Raw genomic sequence first — 17,752 nt, 5'->3', positions numbered from 1 at the left:
TTATGGTAAGCTGTTGGGCTCCGTGGTTGGGGTTCTGGGCAGCCACGGTCCTGGCCTCACTCCCTTTGTTGGGGCAGTTTGACTGCCAGCGCTGGAGCTTCCCCAAGGCTGGTGGGAGCTGAGGGGTATTAGTGCTGCAGTTGCTGTTCCTCTGTCTGGAACAACCCCTCCCTGACAGCACAATGGCTCACTTTCTCATTCTTTTCAAGTTATGACTCAGGTTTGTCCCTGGTGGACAAATCTCCATCTCATTGGCCCATACCTCAGTGAACTGAATAGCACTTCTGTCTGCATTAGAAAAAGGAACTCCTTCCTTCAGGTAGACATAGTACCTTGTCAGGGGGCAAGAATTGGCCTATGGAGAGTGGGCAGAATTTTAGACTCCACTAACTCTCTCAGCTGGGTACCCATATGCAGGGTACAAACTACATACTGGCCCTGTTCAAATATCACCTCAGTGAGGTGGCTACCTTTCTAAAGATGCAAAAGATTCCCCGCACACACACACATTCACACTGTCCTTCCCTGCTTTATTCTTCTTACTAGCACTAATCACTTCCTGACATACTTAATATTTTATTTATATTTTCTACTGTTATACAGGGATTTTCTATTTTGCTCTGGAACCATGTCTGCCACATAATAGACATTCAAAAAAGTATCTGTTTAATGAATGAAAACAGTAAACCCTTGGGGTCCCTTTTCTACCCATCCTGTGGAGTTTCCTGAGGTGGCCAAGGAAAGGAGTGGAGGGCAAGGAGAGATGGAGGTCTGGCAACCTCTCTTAGGGCCAGAGGTTAAGCCACTGAGTTGGAGAATAGTGGAGGCAGAAGGACTCTCACAACATTGTCCCTTCTGTCTCATTTGTTTGTTTTCTGTGGTTTCTGCACATTCTCATCCCACTCTGCCTCTTGCTGTTACCCAGCCAAGGCCAAAAGCAAGGTAGGGCAGTGGAGCTGTGAGCATGTTCTCTCTCTTCCAAGATGGGTGGGTAGGTGGGTGCTAGCTAATCTCTTCTCTGCTGGTTGCTTTTTAGGTTTGGAGCTGGCTCACTACACAGGCCTTTGGGGTCCTCCAGATTGGGCCCCAGCAGAGGAACTTCAGGACACTGAGAGACCCCAAAAGAGGGTTCGAACTATGTTTAACTTGGAGCAGCTAGAAGAGTTGGAGAAAGTGTTTGCAAAACAGCACAATCTGGTAGGGAAGAACAGAGCCCAGCTGGCAGCCAGGCTCAAGCTTACGGAGAACCAGGTATGAACAGGGGCTCCTGTGTGACCTAGGCTACACCTGGGGACAGATACTCCTCTCTGGAAAGCCCTGGGTGGTGGTTTGGAGGAAGACATGGGGCCTCCTTCCTCTGTGCCAGGCCACCCCATTTGAAATTACATTATGGGAACAATGTATGACATTAATCTAGAAATTTATATTTTCATACTAAATAAGGCACTGACAATGAAATTAAGTAGGTATTCAAGGAACTAAATATTAAAAATAATAGGATGTGGTTCCGTAGTGTAGCGGTTAGCATGTATGCTTTGCACACAGAAGGTCCTGGGTTCATGCCCCAGTGGAGCCACAGTCCATGATCTACGGCCATGCCACCCTGAACAAGCCCAATGTCTGATCTCGGAAGCTAAGCAGGGTCAGGCCTGGTTAGTACTTGGATGGGAGACCACCTAGGAAGACCAGGTGCTGAAGGCATAAATAATAATAAATAATTAAAATAATAATAATAATAATGATAAACATTCCCTTGACCCTCATATTCCCTTCCAGCTACTGCTCCATTTCTCTGCCCTTTTCACAGACGAACTCAACTGGCTGTGTCCACTGTCTCCATGTCCTCACTTCATATCTACTCCCTAACTCATTCTGCTGTGAATTCTTTCCCTACCATTCCTTTGAAACTTCTCATCAAGGTCTCTGATGACCGACCTCCACGTTGCCACAGTCCACAGATGCTTGCCTTTCTTATCTTATTCCACCATTCTGTACAGTCGACTGCTCCTTTTCTTATAGAAACACACTCTTCTCTTGGTTTTCCTCTCAGTTTTCTGCCTACATCTTCTCTTTGCCTTTGTAGGCTATTTTTCTTTTTGTGACTTCAAATTTTTCTCCCCAGCTAATCTTATCTATTCCAATGGTTTTAAATACCATCTATAAGCCAATGACTCCTCAATTTGTATCTTAGCTCCACCCTCTTTTCTGACTTGTACATCTACCTTCTTGAGGTCTCCACTTAGATGTCTTATGGGTAGGCATTTCAAACTTTAAAAGTCTAAACCTCAATTCTTGACTTTTTTTCCTCCCTACATCTGTTCTTCTCCCCACATATGACCCCACCATCCACCCGGTTTCTCAAAACACATAGTCATCCTAGACTTCCCCTTCTCTCTCACTTCCAATCCATCAGTTAAGCCTTATCACCATTCCTTCCAAAATACAACTGGAATTGCTTCATTTCTCTCCATTGTTCCCACTCCGTACCAGCCCCAGCTTTTGCTGGATCACTGTAAGAGCCTCCCAGCTATCTCCCTGCATCTGCTTTCATCCATTTTCACACAGCAGCCAGATGTGCCATTCACCTGAGTTATAAATAGGACTATGCCACATTCCACCTAAAAGACTCGAAGTTGATACTCCTTACCCATGATCCTCATGGCCCTGGGCGATCTGGCCCCCGCTGACCTCTTCCACTTTCCCTTCCTTTGCTTTCCCCTCTCACTTTCAGGTGTGCCAGCAATGCCCTGCTCCCTTCTGGTCCACAAACCCTTGATACTACCTTAGAGCTTTCCTACAGGTTGTTCCCTGCTCTGGCCTGCTTTTCTCTGTCCCCATCAGGCTGGCCTCTCAATCTCTGAGCCTTGGCTTAAGTGCTGGTTCTTCAGGGAGAGTCAAACCCCTGTTTGTACCCCCATTTGTGTTTATATATTTGTTTGTTTCTATGTTTGTTATTAGTCTCTCTCCACTAGACTGAGCTCCATGAGGACAGGGACCATGCCTCTATTGCTCACTGCTGTCTTATCATCACCCATCACCTAGGGTGGTGCTGAGTACATAATAGGAGCTCATTAAATACTTGTTGGATGAATGGATGAATGAATGATAACTGGAATTATAGGGAAGGATGTTTTGGAGGCGATGCTTCCCTTAGAAGGAAGAGCAAATTTTGGCCAGAGTGAAGTGAGTACTGTGGGAATGGGGGAAGCAGTGGGAACTGCTGGTCATATTCCAATCTCTGCCCTACTGCCTCCAATTACAGGTGAGGGTCTGGTTCCAAAACCGCAGGGTCAAGTATCAGAAGCAGCAAAGGCTGAAACCACCAGCCACATCTGCCATGGCTGCTTCCATGGACGAGCCCTCCAGCAGCTCTGACACCAACATCCAGAGAGAAGACACTGAGTCAGGAGCAGACAACTGAGGATTGGAACAAAGGCTCATCCCAGGCTATCTGGGCTAGCTCTTCCTTGGGGCACCCGCTGGACGTCCCTGCTCCACATCTTAACACAGAGTCTCGTCAGGGTCAAAGGGCACCAGAGGAATCTGAACTGTTAAGAACTTTTCTGTATTGATTCCTATGAGCTGCAATAATATACTGGTCAGAGGCACAGACTTTGGCCTTTAGCTATGTCCTTGACCACATTAGTGAACTTCTGAGCCTTTTTCTTCACCTGTATAATGGGTGTGTTGATAACTTAGACCTCCCAGGGTTAAGATGATGTCTGTAAAGCACTTATAGTGTGCCAGGCTCAGTGCTAAGTGTGTGGCAACTTATCAGGCTTATAAGGCTCCCTTCATCTGAGGGATTGGTGTCTGTATCAGCCCTGGCTTCTCTAGGAGCTGATCTTTTCCTGGCCTGGCTATGGAGGAAAGGGAGCCTCCCAAATCAAATGTCTGAGCATAGAAGACTCTTCCTCACCAGAGATGGTAGGGTTGACAGCAAAGAGGAGGGAAAGGTAGACCATTTGGCCCACTTCCCCTCACAATTTCCCAGTTTTCTCATTTTGTCTGAATTGTTACCACTCAGAAGGAGTTCAGGCCCAGCTACCTCCTTACAGCAGACATGCTACCCTGACCACCATCTCTTTCCCTCTAGCTTTGACCCCCCCCCCCATTTTATATTGAAAGATTTGACTCTGCCTTTGCCAAGGCTGGTGTTTAACTATAAACTCTGCTGTATTTTCACAAGACACTTATTATTTCCCCATTCAGAGCCCTGGCTCATAATTCCCTTTCCTTCCCAGGAATCTGCTCGGTTTATGTCTAAGCTGCCTAGCTAATAGCCTTTCCCAGTCAAGATGGCCACCAGCATTTCCAGAGCTGATTTCTCTAGCAATCCACATTCCTGGGTGGACCTCTGGTGAAAGTATTTCTTTAGACTCTAGAATGGTTTCTGGGTGCTGAGGTGGAAGGAAGCCGGCACTGCCACCTGGTGGTGAGAGAAGCCAGGAAAGGCAGGGTGCAGAGATGACCTTGGAAAACCACCTGCCCCAAAGCAGTGTACCATCCTCTCCTGGACAACAGGCTGCAGGCTTGAGGGAGGCCAGGGTCCAATTCCAAGAATTCTTCTCTGTCCCTATCTTCAGGGAAATCCTTCCTAATGCTGGATCCAAATTCAACTCTTTAATCAAAGGAACCTACTGAATTTCATCTGCCTCTTCCAGGAACAACTGGCTCATTTTTTTCTTTTTTAATCAACAGTCAGTTACCAATTCAGCAGTTACTGGGCTCTACCCAATCCCCAAATGTCACCATGAGACGGTAACAGCAGACAGAGGTCCCTTTTCAAGGGCACAGAATCAACTGGAGGACGAGGAAACAAGACATGGTGGTCAGGCCTGGCTGTGAAGATAGATGCTCTAAGTCAGTGATTTGCGCTTTTTGGGGTCCCGAATGAGAGTACAGCCCTTCTCCTGTTGTCAGGACAGTGTGGATAAGCACACTCACTTCTACATACAATTTCAGACCTGAGGTCCCCTATGGATCCTTATCTGCCCCCTCACCCCAGCAGGCTGCAAAGTCCCTAAGCCTCTGAAGAGTCTGAGATAGCTACAAGTCCAGCTTGATGATTCATAGGACTGTCTGCTCCGCTGCCAGAGGGCCCACGGAGAAGGGAAATCTTGTGCCAGACTTTGTGGGGTAAGCTAGTCCTTCTCTTTAGGCTGAGGTTCAGAGAGGATAGGAGTAGCTGGGCCCGCTGCTGTCCTACCCCTCGGCTGGGTTCAAAGACTGCTTTACCAAAGACGGGTACTGAATGGACAGAGACAACAACAGACAGACAGACACACAAACATAAACTCGACACAGATGCACACATCAAAACTATACACCGCACACAGGCTCTGACACAGAGGTACATATTGGTCATGAAGACAGAGACAAATGCAAAACTTCACAGATATAAAAGCACAAAGGCACGTCCAGCTCCCCGCAGTAAACGAACCAATGGACTTAAACATACGTAGGTCAAAGGGACCCAAATTCGGAATCGCGGGTGCATAAACCCCGGCAGCTTCCAGGGCACTCACGCCGGGGGCGGGGCCAGGAGGGGCGGAGCCTCTTGGGGCGGGGCGGGGTCAAGGGTCAGAAGGCGGAGGTGCGCCCAAGATGGCGGCCTCCATGTGCGACGTGTTCTCCTTCTGCGTGGGCGTGGCAGGCCAGGCCCGGATTGCCGTAGAAGTCCGATTTGTGAGCAGCTCCAAGGTGAGGCCGGGGCGGACCCCAGCAAGAGACCCCACCCCGTCGGCCTTGTAGACAGCCCCGCGAGACCCCATGCCTGGATTCTAGAGGCTCTTCTGCCGCTCCCATGCTGCGGCCCGGCTTCTGCTCGCCGCCGGGGTGCTCCCGGTCCCCGCGCACAGGCTTCCGGTGCGGTAACGCGGTGGACAGGGGCTTCCAGAGTCTCTGTGCGGGCCCCCTTCTCGCAGAACCGGCTCGCCCTGTGGCAGCCCTAATGCGGCTGCGCCAGGAGGAGTCTGGGGCCAGCCCAGGCTGGGGGACATTGCTGCCCGGCCCTCGTAGCTTTGGGCGGGGACGTGCTGAGCAGAGAGAACTGAGGTGTAAAAAAGCGAGTCGTCAGGGAACTTTCTGAGTGAGATTTGGGTTGGGGGTAAGGAGAGAGGCCAAGACCTTCACGGAGAGGGCCTTGGAGTGCTAAGGAATTTGGACCGGAGCCTGAGGCCCGTGACCATTCGAAGGGTTTGAGGGAGACTGACATGATTTTGTCGTTTTATCGTTTTTTTAAAAGTTCGTTGTAGAAAAATTTTTTTAAATACATGTAAAGAAAGAGAAGATAAAAATCACTTATAATCCTATTCTTGGTAAAATATGTGTGTATTAAATCATTTTTAGAAACTTCTTTCTGATGTGGCCATAAATCTTTATCAATAAACCTATTTCTATGTATTAATTTTAAAGAGTAATAGTTAATTTCATAGAAGGGCCACAGTTCTCTCAACCAAATACTTATTTATGGGCCCTTACGTCTTATTTTTCATCTCTGAGGTCAAAGGTCTGGGAGCTCATTTTCTGTGCACGCATCCTTTTTTCTCAAGCACTGAGTATTTTCTTTCTTAGTTATTTTTGCCAGTTGATATGTGCAAAATGGTATTGCTTTCTTCTCATTTACATTTCTTTGTTTACTAGTGAGGTTGAATAATTTATCCGGTGTAGGGGTTGTGTATATCCTTAGTTCTTGCCCAAGATAGCAGCCTTTTGGTCATCTGTCTCCTGCTGTCAAGCATGTTCATACTGATCCAGTTCCCCACCCAATCTTCCATTGCCCTCTTTCCACACCAGAGGCATCTGGAGCAAGCATTTCTCTTCTTCCATGGAAAATCAACTCTCCTACATCCTTGATCTGCTCAGCTGCTCACATTTCCATCTCCACACTAGGGCATCTGGTACTCCTGATTGGATCAAGTTGGTGGTGTCTCAGTTCCATTACTCTCAGCATGCAGAAGTATTCACTTTACCTTCATTAGCATTCACTTTACCTTCATTAGCCTGCTATCTCTCAGCCCCCTTCTTTCTTCACTTCTTCCCTCTCACTTCATTACTCCAGCTACTCTCCTTGTCTAATTGTGCTGTCCCAGCCTTCTGTCAAAATCCCAGCTCTGGAAGAATGAGCTAGCCACCCTCTCCATTATTACACCTGATCTGCTGCAGAAGTAAATCACATACCTACCCGGACTTAGTGACAAGATAGATTATCATGCACTTTTTACATCTGTATTCATCAAGTGATATTGGTTTGTGATTTTTTGTGCTGTTGTCCTCAGGTTACCACATAAGTTATGCTTGTTTTTTAGTAAAATAGTGAAGCTTTACACTTTTTGTTATTGAAGTTTAGCATGACAACTATTTGGTTTGACAGAGCTGGCTTGTAAAACGATGGACTAGGGGCCTCATGTGGGATAGTTGACCACTTTTTCTATTGCTCCCATAGATATTGGCAGGAATGCTTTTTAAAAATTTACCAACTATTATGCCAGAGACGTGACCCATCACAACAGAAACCCGACCAAATACAGTGGATGCCAACCAAAATGCCATACTGGTGCACTACAGCCAGAAAACAGCACTGCTTATTAGTCTGTCTAGGCTTTCTTACTTTTGTATTCAGTTTTGGTAATTTATATTTTTTATAAAATTGTCCCTTTAATAAAGATTTTAAAATTTACTACATAGTCTTAGAGTTTTGCACAATCTTTTTATAACAATTATTTTTCAAATTGGAAATATCTTTGCATAGTTGGTGCCCTTTTCATTCAGGTTCAGTTCTCTCCAAGCTTCTTAGAAATACAAATTAAAAGCTATTTTCTTGAAACACTTTTATGTGTTTTGGGGATAAGTAGCTTCATAAAGGAATAGCTCTGCTTTTTGTTTTGTTTTGATTACTGAATATCTTTTACATTCGGTCTTTGAGAAAGAGATCAATGTATATTTAAATTGCGATTTGAGATTACCAGATAATGTCGGCTCTTGTTTATATCTTTTTGTCAAATAACGGGTGACCAAGTTTTCATCTTGCTAAACTGAGTCCCAGGGGCTACAAGGCGTAGAGGTGGGGCTTCCAGGAAGACAACCAAGAGTGCCTCCACGGCTTTGCCCAGAGGTTTTGTTCCAGCTGCCCCACTCTACTCTTAGAGCTCCTAGAGTTGTTCACAGGGTTGAGATTTGTGGCTCATGGGTTGCTGAGGGCCTGTCCTAGTCAATATTTCCCTGCTGCTCTGACTTTGGAAGGTGCCCCTGTCTAGCTAACGCACCAATGCTAGAAGGAAACAAGGAGCTACCCAGGAGGCCACATGACAGGACATTTCACTGCTGTGTTGATCATTTTTCTTTCTTTCCCTTTTTGTGACAGTTCAGTGTTGGCAGGGGCACCACTTCTCTTCTCTAAGTGAATAGCGGGAGTAAGTGCCCAGTGGGGCCCGTAACTTGCTTGTGTTCTGAAGCTGTCTCCTGAATCCCTTTGCACATCTGACAGATGTCAACTTGGCGATTGTTTTCTCATCCTTCATCCCTTACCTGATGTGCATGATGCTTTAGACCAGTGCTTCTCAAACTTCAACATGCATACAAATCACATGGGCATCTTGTTCAAGTACAGATTCTGATTCAGCAGGTCTGGGCTAGGGCCTGAGATTCTGCATTTTTAAGAGTCTCCCAACTGATGCCCAGGCTGCTAGACCATCCCCTCACTTTGAGTAGTAAGGAGCTAAAGCTCATGAGGCATGTTTATCTGTGCCATATCCTTGCATCCTGGAAATACCTAGTAGGTATTATCATAATACTTACTTCTCATATGGGAAACAGATACAAAGAAGTGAAGAAATTAGCTCAGAGGTTACAGCAAGTTAGCATTAGGACTGGAGCTAGGATTAGTCATTTCAAAGTAACCCTTTGAGAAGTTTTTGGGTGCCAGGTACTATACCAGGTGCCACAAGTACCCAGTCAACCAGAGAAGTAGGGCTCATTCTCCCCCAAACTAGGCCTCCCTCTCCCATGGTGTAGGATTTCTTTGCAACTCTTAGTACTGCCAAGATCTTGGAGGGGTGTGTGGGAGACTCAGAGAAGGCTGCCTTGCCATGACAGCTTCTGTTACAGGAGGCCCCAGCCTGCTATGAGCCTTGGTCCTGCTCTGGCCATTCTAAAAATTCTCCTCCTCTGAATAGTCTGAGATCCTGATATGTTGGCTCCCTCCTCACCCCAGACCCTCTGCTCTGTACAGGCTGAAAGAAGTGCGACTAAAAGTAGGTCAGAACTGCATTTCTAGAGGAAGCAGTTATGGGGTGCTGACCATGCTCCATGAACCCTCCCAAGGCAGAGGCCGCTGCTGACAGGGAGCATGTGGGAGTGAGGCTGAGCAGACCTTGGGAGCCCTTGGAACTACGTCCTCTGTCTCTTCTAATGGCCATCCTGTTCCTTCTCTGCCTTCTTAGGGGAAGGGCCTATTTGCCACACAACTTATCCGGAAAGGGGAGACCATCTTCGTAGAACGGCCCCTAGTGGCTGCACAGTTTCTCTGGAATGCACTTTATCGCTACCGAGGTGAGCACATCTCGCCCACTCTTCTGGCTCTTGGGCCCAGCTGCCTTTGTGCATGGAAGAGAGCTGCATACATCCCTACTGGTGGATGTCTCTGAGACTCCAGGTGTTGGGAGGAAAGGCTATCTTCCCTTGGAGAACTGCTCCTGAGAACCGTGCCTCTGTTTGATCTAGGGCTACTTGGGACTGTGAGCCTATAAGAGAGAGGCTCTTCCAAAGTGCTCCCTGGGGAGAGGATTGTCAGTCAGGGGAACTCAGAGACTAGCCCCATAGCATAAGGACTGGACGTCATGCTGAAGGGCTCTGTACCAAAATGGAGCCCTCTACCAAGAGGAGGCCACATGCCCTTTGGTCAAAAAAGGCTGTGTTAGGGGTCAGAAGGAAGGAGATTCTCTTAGCTTTGCCAGCCACATGCTTTTTTTACACTTTTCTTAGGCCAGAGACAAATTATGGAAGGAAGGTCACTTGGCTCTAGAATGTGGAGATAACCCAGTCTGGGGGCGGGGGAGCCCCACAAACTAAGTCCCATAGAAAAGCAGGGAGAATCTGATAGGCATAGTGGGGACTCCAGAAAGGGAAGAGTGAATCATCTACCTTTCAATGCATGTGAAATTCATTCATTCACTCACTTTCCAAATGTTTATTGAACACCTATTATGTGCCTGGCACTATTCTAGCCCTGGGGATACTGCTATGAAAAGGACAAATATGGCCTCTGCTCTCAGTACACTTACACTGTTACATCTGGCTCTGTCCCTCAGCCTGCGACCATTGCCTCCGGGCACTGGAAAAGGCAGAGGAGAATGCTCAGAGGCTGACTGGGAAACCCGGCCAGGTACTGCCTCACCCTGAGCTATGCACTGTGCGCAAGGACCTCCACCAGAACTGTCCCCACTGCCAGGTGAGTGTCCTTGGGGAGTGTACCTGAAAGCGGCTGACGGAGTCCTCTGGGGAGACAGGAGTGAGGACAGCCCTGGTCACGGCCCTTGAGAGGCAGAGTAGGATAAGACATTGAAAGGTTCAGCTAGTGTTGCAGTTCTGTCCTCCCTGTTCCAGTTCCACTGTCTAGAAAATAGGCTTGGCGGGAGCTTGCCCTCTTCCTAGGAGCCTGGTGGGGGGCTCGCCTCTCGACCAGCAAAGCTCTTTCCCGTGATTTTACAAGCCTGGATTAGGTGCCTCCCTCACCGTATGCTTTCTCATGTCATAGTACCACTGAGCACAGGTGCTGTTTGTGGAAGGAATGCAGTTAGAGGAGGTGAGTACCATGTGGGATGTCTGTGCTTCACCCCATGGCCTGATCCTAGGGTGCTGACCTCCACCTCCTCCAACAGGTGATGTACTGCAGTTTAGAATGTCGGCTAGCAGCTGCTGAGCAATACCATCGAGTCCTGTGCCCAGGCCCCTCCCAGGATGACCCCCTGCACCCTCTCAATAAGCTTCAGGAAGCATGGAGGTAGGTGGCATTTTATCTCTTTTTTCCTTTATCTTTCCCTCCCTGCTTGCCTGCCTGCCTGGGCTCAGCAGATGCAGCTGTCTTTCCTAAGTTTCCCCTCCCCACCTGCTCCCCGCCCCACATTTTCCCCCCATTCTTAGAATTAAATAGAGGTCATATCACCCAAGCCCCTGCCTTTAGTCTGACCTGCCAGTCCCACCAGCCTCAGCACTTTACACACTCCTAGAAAGAGTCCCATAGGAGTGTAAAGCCCTACCTGAGCCCTTGCCGATGACTTTCTTTGGTCATGAATAGGGTTGGTAGGAAGGATTCTCTGTAGCAGTCAGACTTGACTTCCTTGAACTCAGCTATCGGGAGGGAATTTCAAGGCCAAACATTTTTGTTTCTTCCCAGAAGCGTTCACTACCCCCCTGAGACTGCCAGCATCATGTTGATGGCCCGGATGGTGGCCACAGTAAAGCAGGTGAGCCCACCTGATCCTCCTCGGGAAGCTGACTCTGACCTCATTCAGTCCTCGGCCTTAGTCTCCTCCTCACCTCAAGACCCTGGCTTGGATGCAGAGTTCTTCCTGAGCTTCCCAAGGATAGCTGCTTGCTCTGTAAACCTTAGGAGTCACTAACAGTAAATCTGGCAGGGGAACTGGGGGCTCATCTTGCCTGTAGTCTTCGATCTATGAGAAGACTTCTTGTGCAGCTGCAGTTCATGCATTCGATTTGTAAGTGCCACTTTTTTAGGATTGTGTCTCTTACATAAAGCGAGAGAAGCCATTCTAACCCCTTCTATTAATATTGCTGCTCCTCAGCCTCATTTTCCTGTTTTTTCAAGTGTTGAATTGGCTAGCTTGGCTCCAGTTGGGGAGGTGGTTGGGGGTATACAGGGTGGGGAGGAAGTCCCTAGGCAGGGGAAGGGTCTACCTAGAAGCTCAGGTGTGATGGTGTTTCCCTTATGGCATGGGCTTTAGAATCATAGGCTACCCCTCCCACATGGGTGAGAGTGGCAGTAAAGATGTGGGTGTCTGTGAGTCCCTGTGTGCACATTCATGCATGGGCATGTGTGAACGTGACCTTGAAATATATTTGTTCACTGTAGGCTAAGGATAAGGATCGGTGGATCAGACTCTTCTCCCAGTTCTGTAATAAAACAGCCAATGAGGAGGAGGAAATTGTCCACAAACTCCTGGGGGACAAATTCAAGGTTCGTCTTCTCCCATGATACCCCCACCCCCAATACCTCAGATGTTCTGTGACTGTGTAAGGAGAGCTCCATGTTTGGTCCCTTCCCAGCCACAGGAAGGGGTTAGAGTCTGAGGCCAAAAATCTGTTCAGAGGACTCACCTTCCTGCTGCTGTTTAACTTTGTCACCTTAAGTGGACCTAAAACTGGGAAGTATGGCGATGACAGAGGAAGGAGGTGTTGGGTGCCCTGATGTGGAAAGGCAGGACTTCATGATAAGAGCAGTGTCCAAATCAGGTATAATAGAAAATGGAGGGTTAGGGGTTCACAGGGTCAGGGAGCAGTATGAAACAGGAGAATTTTAGCTGTCAATATACTGAGTGCCCACTCCCAATCAAAGAATTACAAATTCTCACTGAGGACGGCAGACTTCCACACAGGAGCTGCCTGAAGGTGGAGGCAGGGGTGTGAAAGTGCATCCAGAGTGGGCTTTCCTGCATTGAATTCTGAGGAAAGGATGGGGAAAGTCAAGCTGAGCTGGAGGCCAGTTCGGGGAGCCTAGAAGGTGGTGGTGAGGACACATGTTCCAAGCCCGGCTTCCTCAGCCTGGCCGGTATGAGTGCTGGAAAATAGGGAGGGCTTTGGGGTTCACCAATCTGGGTGGAAGCAGGCCAGTGGACTGTCATGGCTCTTTGGAGATAAAGACTCTGTGGCCTTCCTTTGCCCCCAGGGAAAGCTCAGTCTACAGAGCTGGCCCTTTTCCTTCTCTTGCATGGTTTTCTGGGCCCCGCCCGGGTGCTAATGGGAAATCCTCAGGGATGCAAGTCTCTCCCTGCTTCCCCTAAACCAGGGCCAGCTGGAACATCTGCGGAGACTCTTCACAGAGGCCCTTTATGAGGAAGCACTCAGCCAGGTGAGCATGCGGAAGGAGGGACCAATGTCCTCTCCAGTCATTCCAGCTCTCCAGGAGCTACTGAGTCAGCATCTTCTACTGGGACAGCTAAGCCTGAGCTGACATGGTCTTCTGGAGTTGGGATGAGACTGACTCATGGAAGACTTCCTGAACAGAGAGTTATATCAAGAAGAAAAGCAAGTGGCTGTAACCTGAGTGCTCTTTCTCCCCCACAGTGGTTCACTCCAGATGGATTCCGGTCTCTCTTTGCTCTTGTTGGGACCAATGGCCAAGGAATTGGGACCAGGTTAGGAGACAATGTTCCAGACATATTGGACTTATCCCTCAGGGCTCTGGTGGGAGATTGACTGAGGAAGGTTGCCACAGCTCCCTTCAGGGTTAAGGTGGGGCATGGTGTGACTTTTGTGGCCAGAATGCTGGACTGGACACAGTAATGGGGATCAGAAAGACTGAGGTGGGTGGAGTCTGCTCTTGGGAGCCTTGGTATTTTGGGGAAGTGAGGGCTCCCACCCTGAAGAAAGAAATGGGTTTAACTTGCCCGGAGGTGTGAGCTGGGCCTTCTCCTCTCCAATCACGGTTGCCTGGGACTCCCAGCTCCCTGAGCCAGTGGGTCCATGCCTGTGACGCTCTGGAGCTGAAGCCTCAGGACCGCGAGCAGCTGGATGCCTTCATTGACCAGCTGTACAAGGACATCGAGGCAGGTTGGTGAGATCGAGAGGCACTCCTCCCATCAGATGGTGGACCTGGTCTTCCCCAGGGACCTCTGTGTTGAGGGTGGGGGACATAATCCCTGTATGACTGTGGGAAGCTTCAGATCTATTCATGAGACATGTAGATGAGAAATGGCCCTGAGATCCATGCAGAGGCCCAATGCTGGGGGTGGGGGAGTGCTGGACAAATAGGGTGCTGTTGTTTATAGGAAAACAAGGCTTATGCCTCAGAGATGTAAGTTTAGTTGAAATGGTAGGGATCAGGTGCATTAGTGTAGTGGGGTGACAGAACAGTGAGCCAGTATGCCTGTCCTTATAAACCTAGTTTCCTTTTCCCTTTAAAATGGGTAGAATAACATCTGCATATTACTGTCTTACAGCAACTGGAGAGTTTCTTAACTGTGAAGGATCAGGCCTCTTTGTGCTTCAGAGCTGCTGTGAGTCTTGGCATTGAGGATGGCCTCGCAGCCACAATTCATCTCTTTCATTTGGCCCCTTCTAGGCTGATGGGGTTGAGTCTGAGAGTGAGGTTAGGTCTGAGCTTCCTTGGAGATTCCTCTCGGCCTTTTCGGTCCATCAGTTTTTCATTCATTCATTCATTGAACTGCTTGTTCCTTAAAATATGTTTATATATAAAACCTTCCAGTAGGCCAGGCCCTGTGCTCTGGCAGGGCGCAGAGCTCTGATCTTCATAAAAGAAGCATGGGCTGTGCACCACCACTGCCCTGTGAGATTTGGCAGGGGAGTGTCGTGAGAGCCTGGAAGGCCCTCAGTATCCTGGGAGGAGGGAGCTCAAGCTAGCAGGCAGTTTCATCACCACCTGATGGGGAGGGGTAGAGTTAGCTCAAACTATTATCTGTTCAATATATCCCAGCCTCCCACCCTCTGGTTTTCTCACTTCAAACCCCTCCTCTGAGGCTCTGGGGCCACTCTAGCCTCCCAAAGTAGGCTTTCAGAGGGCCTGATTCAGCTGTTACCAGACATCCAGTAGCAGAGAGGACTGAGTTAGTGGTCTAGCCTGGGAAGCCTTTTCATAGAGTGATGTGAGCGTGCATTTGTGCTTGTGCTATATGGTCTTCAGGAAAGAGCACTGAACAGGAAACTTGAGTTCCAGGACCTGGGCAGCCTTCACTGAGATCAGAGAATAAGGAAAGATGGGACCTAGTGCTCTGCAGAGTTGAGGCTGTTATTTTCATTAATCAGCAATCCTCATTACCTGCCTCTCGTGACCCAGGCAACCACAGCTGTGTCCCCAATGCAGAGACCTCCTTCCCAGAAAACAACTTCCTTTTGCATGTCACCGCCCTGGAAGATATTAAGCCAGGAGAGGTGAGGGGGCTGTGAGCTGTGGGTGGGTAAGGGTGGGAAGTGGGCCTTCTCTCCAGAGACTGGGAGCAGCAGTGGCTACAGCCCCAAGTTCAGGCTGTTGAGTTTAATCCCCTGTGCCCCAGGGCATAACTTTTTCCCATGGGTATGCTCTAATCCCACTCTACTTCAAAAAATAACTCCAGAAAGCCTCAGAGCAATGTTTGAGAGACAGCTATGTGCCAGGTTCTTGTTCCCAGACACCTTTCAAGCAACAAATCTGAAGCTTCTAAGAAAGGAAGAGATGGTTCTTTGTGGCTTGGGCTATGGGGTGCTAGCTAGTATGGTTTTGGGGTCCTGGCTATTAGCACAGGGCACAGAGCCTTGTTGAATCTTCTTCCAGGACAAGTAGCATTGCACCAAGATAACCTCTGAACCCAGCTATAGACCTTGGCCCTTGACTGCCTTTAACCACTGCTAGAGGCAGTCACCTCTATCTCAGGTGCAGATTGTTAGAGCCTCATAGTGGCCTGCTTTCTGAGGGCACAGGGGAATGGATCAGGGTAGCCCACCCCTTCGCTGAAAGGCACCTCAGGCCCCTGGGAACAGGGCAGTGGTTGGGGAGGCCCTAATCCCATCTAATAGAAAGCACAGACCCTACCTCTCCTCTGCCCTCCAGGAAATCTGTATCAGCTACTTAGACTGCTGTCAGCGGGAGCGCAGCCGCCACAGCCGCCACAAGATCCTCAGGTGCCAGCTGGGGACGTGGTGGGCAGCTGGGCTCTGGGGTCCTCCATCCTGGTGGCTGCCTAACTTTTCACCCTCACCACTATCCCTCCACCCCCTGCAGGGAGAACTATCTGTTTGTCTGTTCCTGCCCCAAATGTCTGGCAGAGGCTGATGAACCCAATGTGACCTCAGAGGAGGAGGACGAAGAGGAAGAAGAAGAGGAAGGAGAGCCAGAAGATGCAGAGCTGGGGGATGAAATGACTGATGTGTGATGTTGCCCTGCCTGGAAGGGGCCCTACCCCAGACCCTGTCTTAAAAGGGGGTCGCCTCCCAGAGAAGAGGTTTGGAAGCAACTCCCCACTCCCATTGCCTGCTTCCCCTTATCCCAGCCCTGTTTTCTGCTGGAGGGTAAAACAAAGGCTGGACTCTAGATGCTCCACCCCCCACCAGATGTCATGCCCTGGACACTGCTGCTGAGTGGCTCAGGTTCTGCATTGTCACTGAGCCTCAGAACTGGCTTCCTCATGAATTACTCCACTCTAGGGTGTGAGCAGCTGGAATCAAGGTCAGGGCTGAACAGTGCTTCTTCCCCTTGGCCCCACTGCCACACTTACCCATCCACCTGAGGCTTTACCCCTCTCAACTTGCTATGGAGAGGGTGACAAAGTGGCAGTCTGAGAACAGCTGTATGTACTTCATTGAAGAAGAAAGAGAAGGTAAGATGCCTTCATCTTCTTCCCCATCTCCCACCACTGTAGCTGATAAAGCGACTGCCTGACCACTGGCACAGCTGGGAGAGGCAGGAAGGAAGAATTGGGCCTCCAGAGCACCTTCCCTAAGAGTCTGTGCCGGGGAACACTGAACCAGGGGGATTACCTCCCTCTCCCCACTCCTACCATTTGGACATCTGAGGGAGTGGAGATTAACCCCTTCCCCAAACTCCAGAATCTCTGTACCTTGTGCCTTGACTCTCAGGCCCCAGCATGGTGGCTAGCCCTGTGAAGTATGAAGAGACCTCTTCCTCCCTCAAGAGAGGTGTGTAGGGTATCATCACCCCTTCCTCACAGTCTTCTTCCCACTGAGGACTCTAGCACCCCTGGGGGGCAACAGGTCTGTGCTCCTTAACTTAGGATGTTCTAGTCTTTCCTGGGACCACTTGAGCATGGGTCAGTGGGGGGCTCTCTGGCCTCAGTCTCCATCTTTAGGGTCTCCACAGGGGAGCATTGAAGTCTTCCAGAAACCCAAGGAGCTGGGCAAGATCCTTGGAGATTAGCCCTATGTACCCCTGCCCCCAGATGAGCACTACCCCTCACTCCTGGATTGGGCGCTGTGGGAATTATAATCCATCATGCACAATTCCTTTCTGCCTACCTTCCCTGAGGGGCCTGCCACATCCCCCTGCTGAGGGATCCCAGGCAGGCAGGGGTCTGCCACACAGGCCCTTTCCTGAATCATGAGCCAGGTATAACTTATCTATCTGGCCTGTTGAGTTCTTATTCCTTCACAGCAGCCAGCATCCCCTCCCACCCCTGCCTGCCTACTCTTCTCAATAAAATGAGTGGTGACAGGCCTCTGCAGGAATGCTTGGTGGAGAATGACTTGACAAGCTGCCGGGGGCATGCAGCAGTCACGTAGGTGGCACAAAGGCGCATAGGGTAGACCAGGTAATGGCAGGACATGGGAGCTCAGCTCCCCAGTCTGGGCTCATCTCTGGTCTCATCTACACTCTGATGTGCTAATGTTTCTAAGCCCTAGAGCAAGGGTCTTCAGTGGTCCAGTGGGGATCCCTAGCACCAGGCAGCAAGGTGAGTCTTCTCCTCAGTGGACTAACCTACAGCTCCTGAGATCTTAAGAAGGAGGCTGTGTTGGGATCCAAGATTATCAGTCTGAGGACTGATCCTGAAAGACCTTGGACAAGTCA

General features: G+C 49.3%; 2 protein-coding genes and 1 pseudogene across 5 annotated transcripts in view; all 3 read left to right on the top strand.

Annotated features, from left to right (window-relative positions):
- NOTO (notochord homeobox) overlaps positions 1-3,521 on the top strand; it is a 5,807-nt gene extending 2,286 nt beyond the window's left edge. The window contains exons 2-3 of the mRNA XM_011358176.2: positions 1,037-1,251; positions 3,263-3,521. Coding sequence (XP_011356478.1) covers positions 1,037-1,251; positions 3,263-3,421 — 374 coding nt within the window. The 3' untranslated portion in view covers positions 3,422-3,521. The remainder of the gene's footprint in view (positions 1-1,036; positions 1,252-3,262) is intronic.
- Positions 1,586-1,701, top strand: LOC111738357 (annotated as a pseudogene).
- Positions 3,522-5,581: 2,060 nt separating the features above from the next.
- On the top strand, positions 5,582-17,408 carry SMYD5 (SMYD family member 5). 4 transcript variants are annotated; one of them, XM_011358157.2, is made up of 13 exons: positions 5,582-5,703; positions 9,444-9,552; positions 10,311-10,450; positions 10,881-11,002; positions 11,399-11,465; positions 12,092-12,196; positions 13,025-13,087; positions 13,303-13,373; positions 13,682-13,788; positions 14,178-14,234; positions 15,032-15,126; positions 15,782-15,852; positions 15,953-17,408. In XM_011358157.2, the coding sequence occupies exons 1-13, from the start codon at positions 5,608-5,610 to the stop codon at positions 16,101-16,103; spliced, it is 1,254 nt and encodes a 417-aa protein (XP_011356459.1). In that variant the 5' UTR covers positions 5,582-5,607; the 3' UTR covers positions 16,104-17,408. The 4 variants fall into 4 exon arrangements, with proteins under 4 accessions (XP_011356459.1, XP_011356458.1, XP_023385252.1 ...); XM_011358156.2 differs by having other exon boundaries at positions 11,396-11,465; XM_023529484.1 differs by lacking the exon at positions 14,178-14,234 and having other exon boundaries at positions 11,396-11,465.
- Positions 17,409-17,752: the final 344 nt, after the last annotated feature.

Source organism: Pteropus vampyrus, unplaced genomic scaffold, assembly GCF_000151845.1.
Source record: "Pteropus vampyrus isolate Shadow unplaced genomic scaffold, Pvam_2.0 Scaffold37, whole genome shotgun sequence".
NCBI classification, from domain to species: Eukaryota; Metazoa; Chordata; class Mammalia; order Chiroptera; family Pteropodidae; genus Pteropus; species Pteropus vampyrus.
Note: the sequence above shows the minus strand (reverse complement) of the source record. Positions and strands in the feature narration are given on the sequence as shown.

Coding starts and splice junctions, on each gene's coding strand:
- SMYD5 (XM_011358156.2), top strand. CDS start 5,608: ATGGCGGCCTCCATGTGCGACGTGTTCTCCTTCTGCGTGGGCGTGGCA. Junction 10,451..10,880: donor AGAACTGTCCCCACTGCCAG/GTGAGTGTCCTT, acceptor CTCCTCCAACAG/GTGATGTACTGCAGTTTAGA. Junction 11,003..11,395: donor AAGCTTCAGGAAGCATGGAG/GTAGGTGGCATT, acceptor GTTTCTTCCCAG/AAGCGTTCACTACCCCCCTG.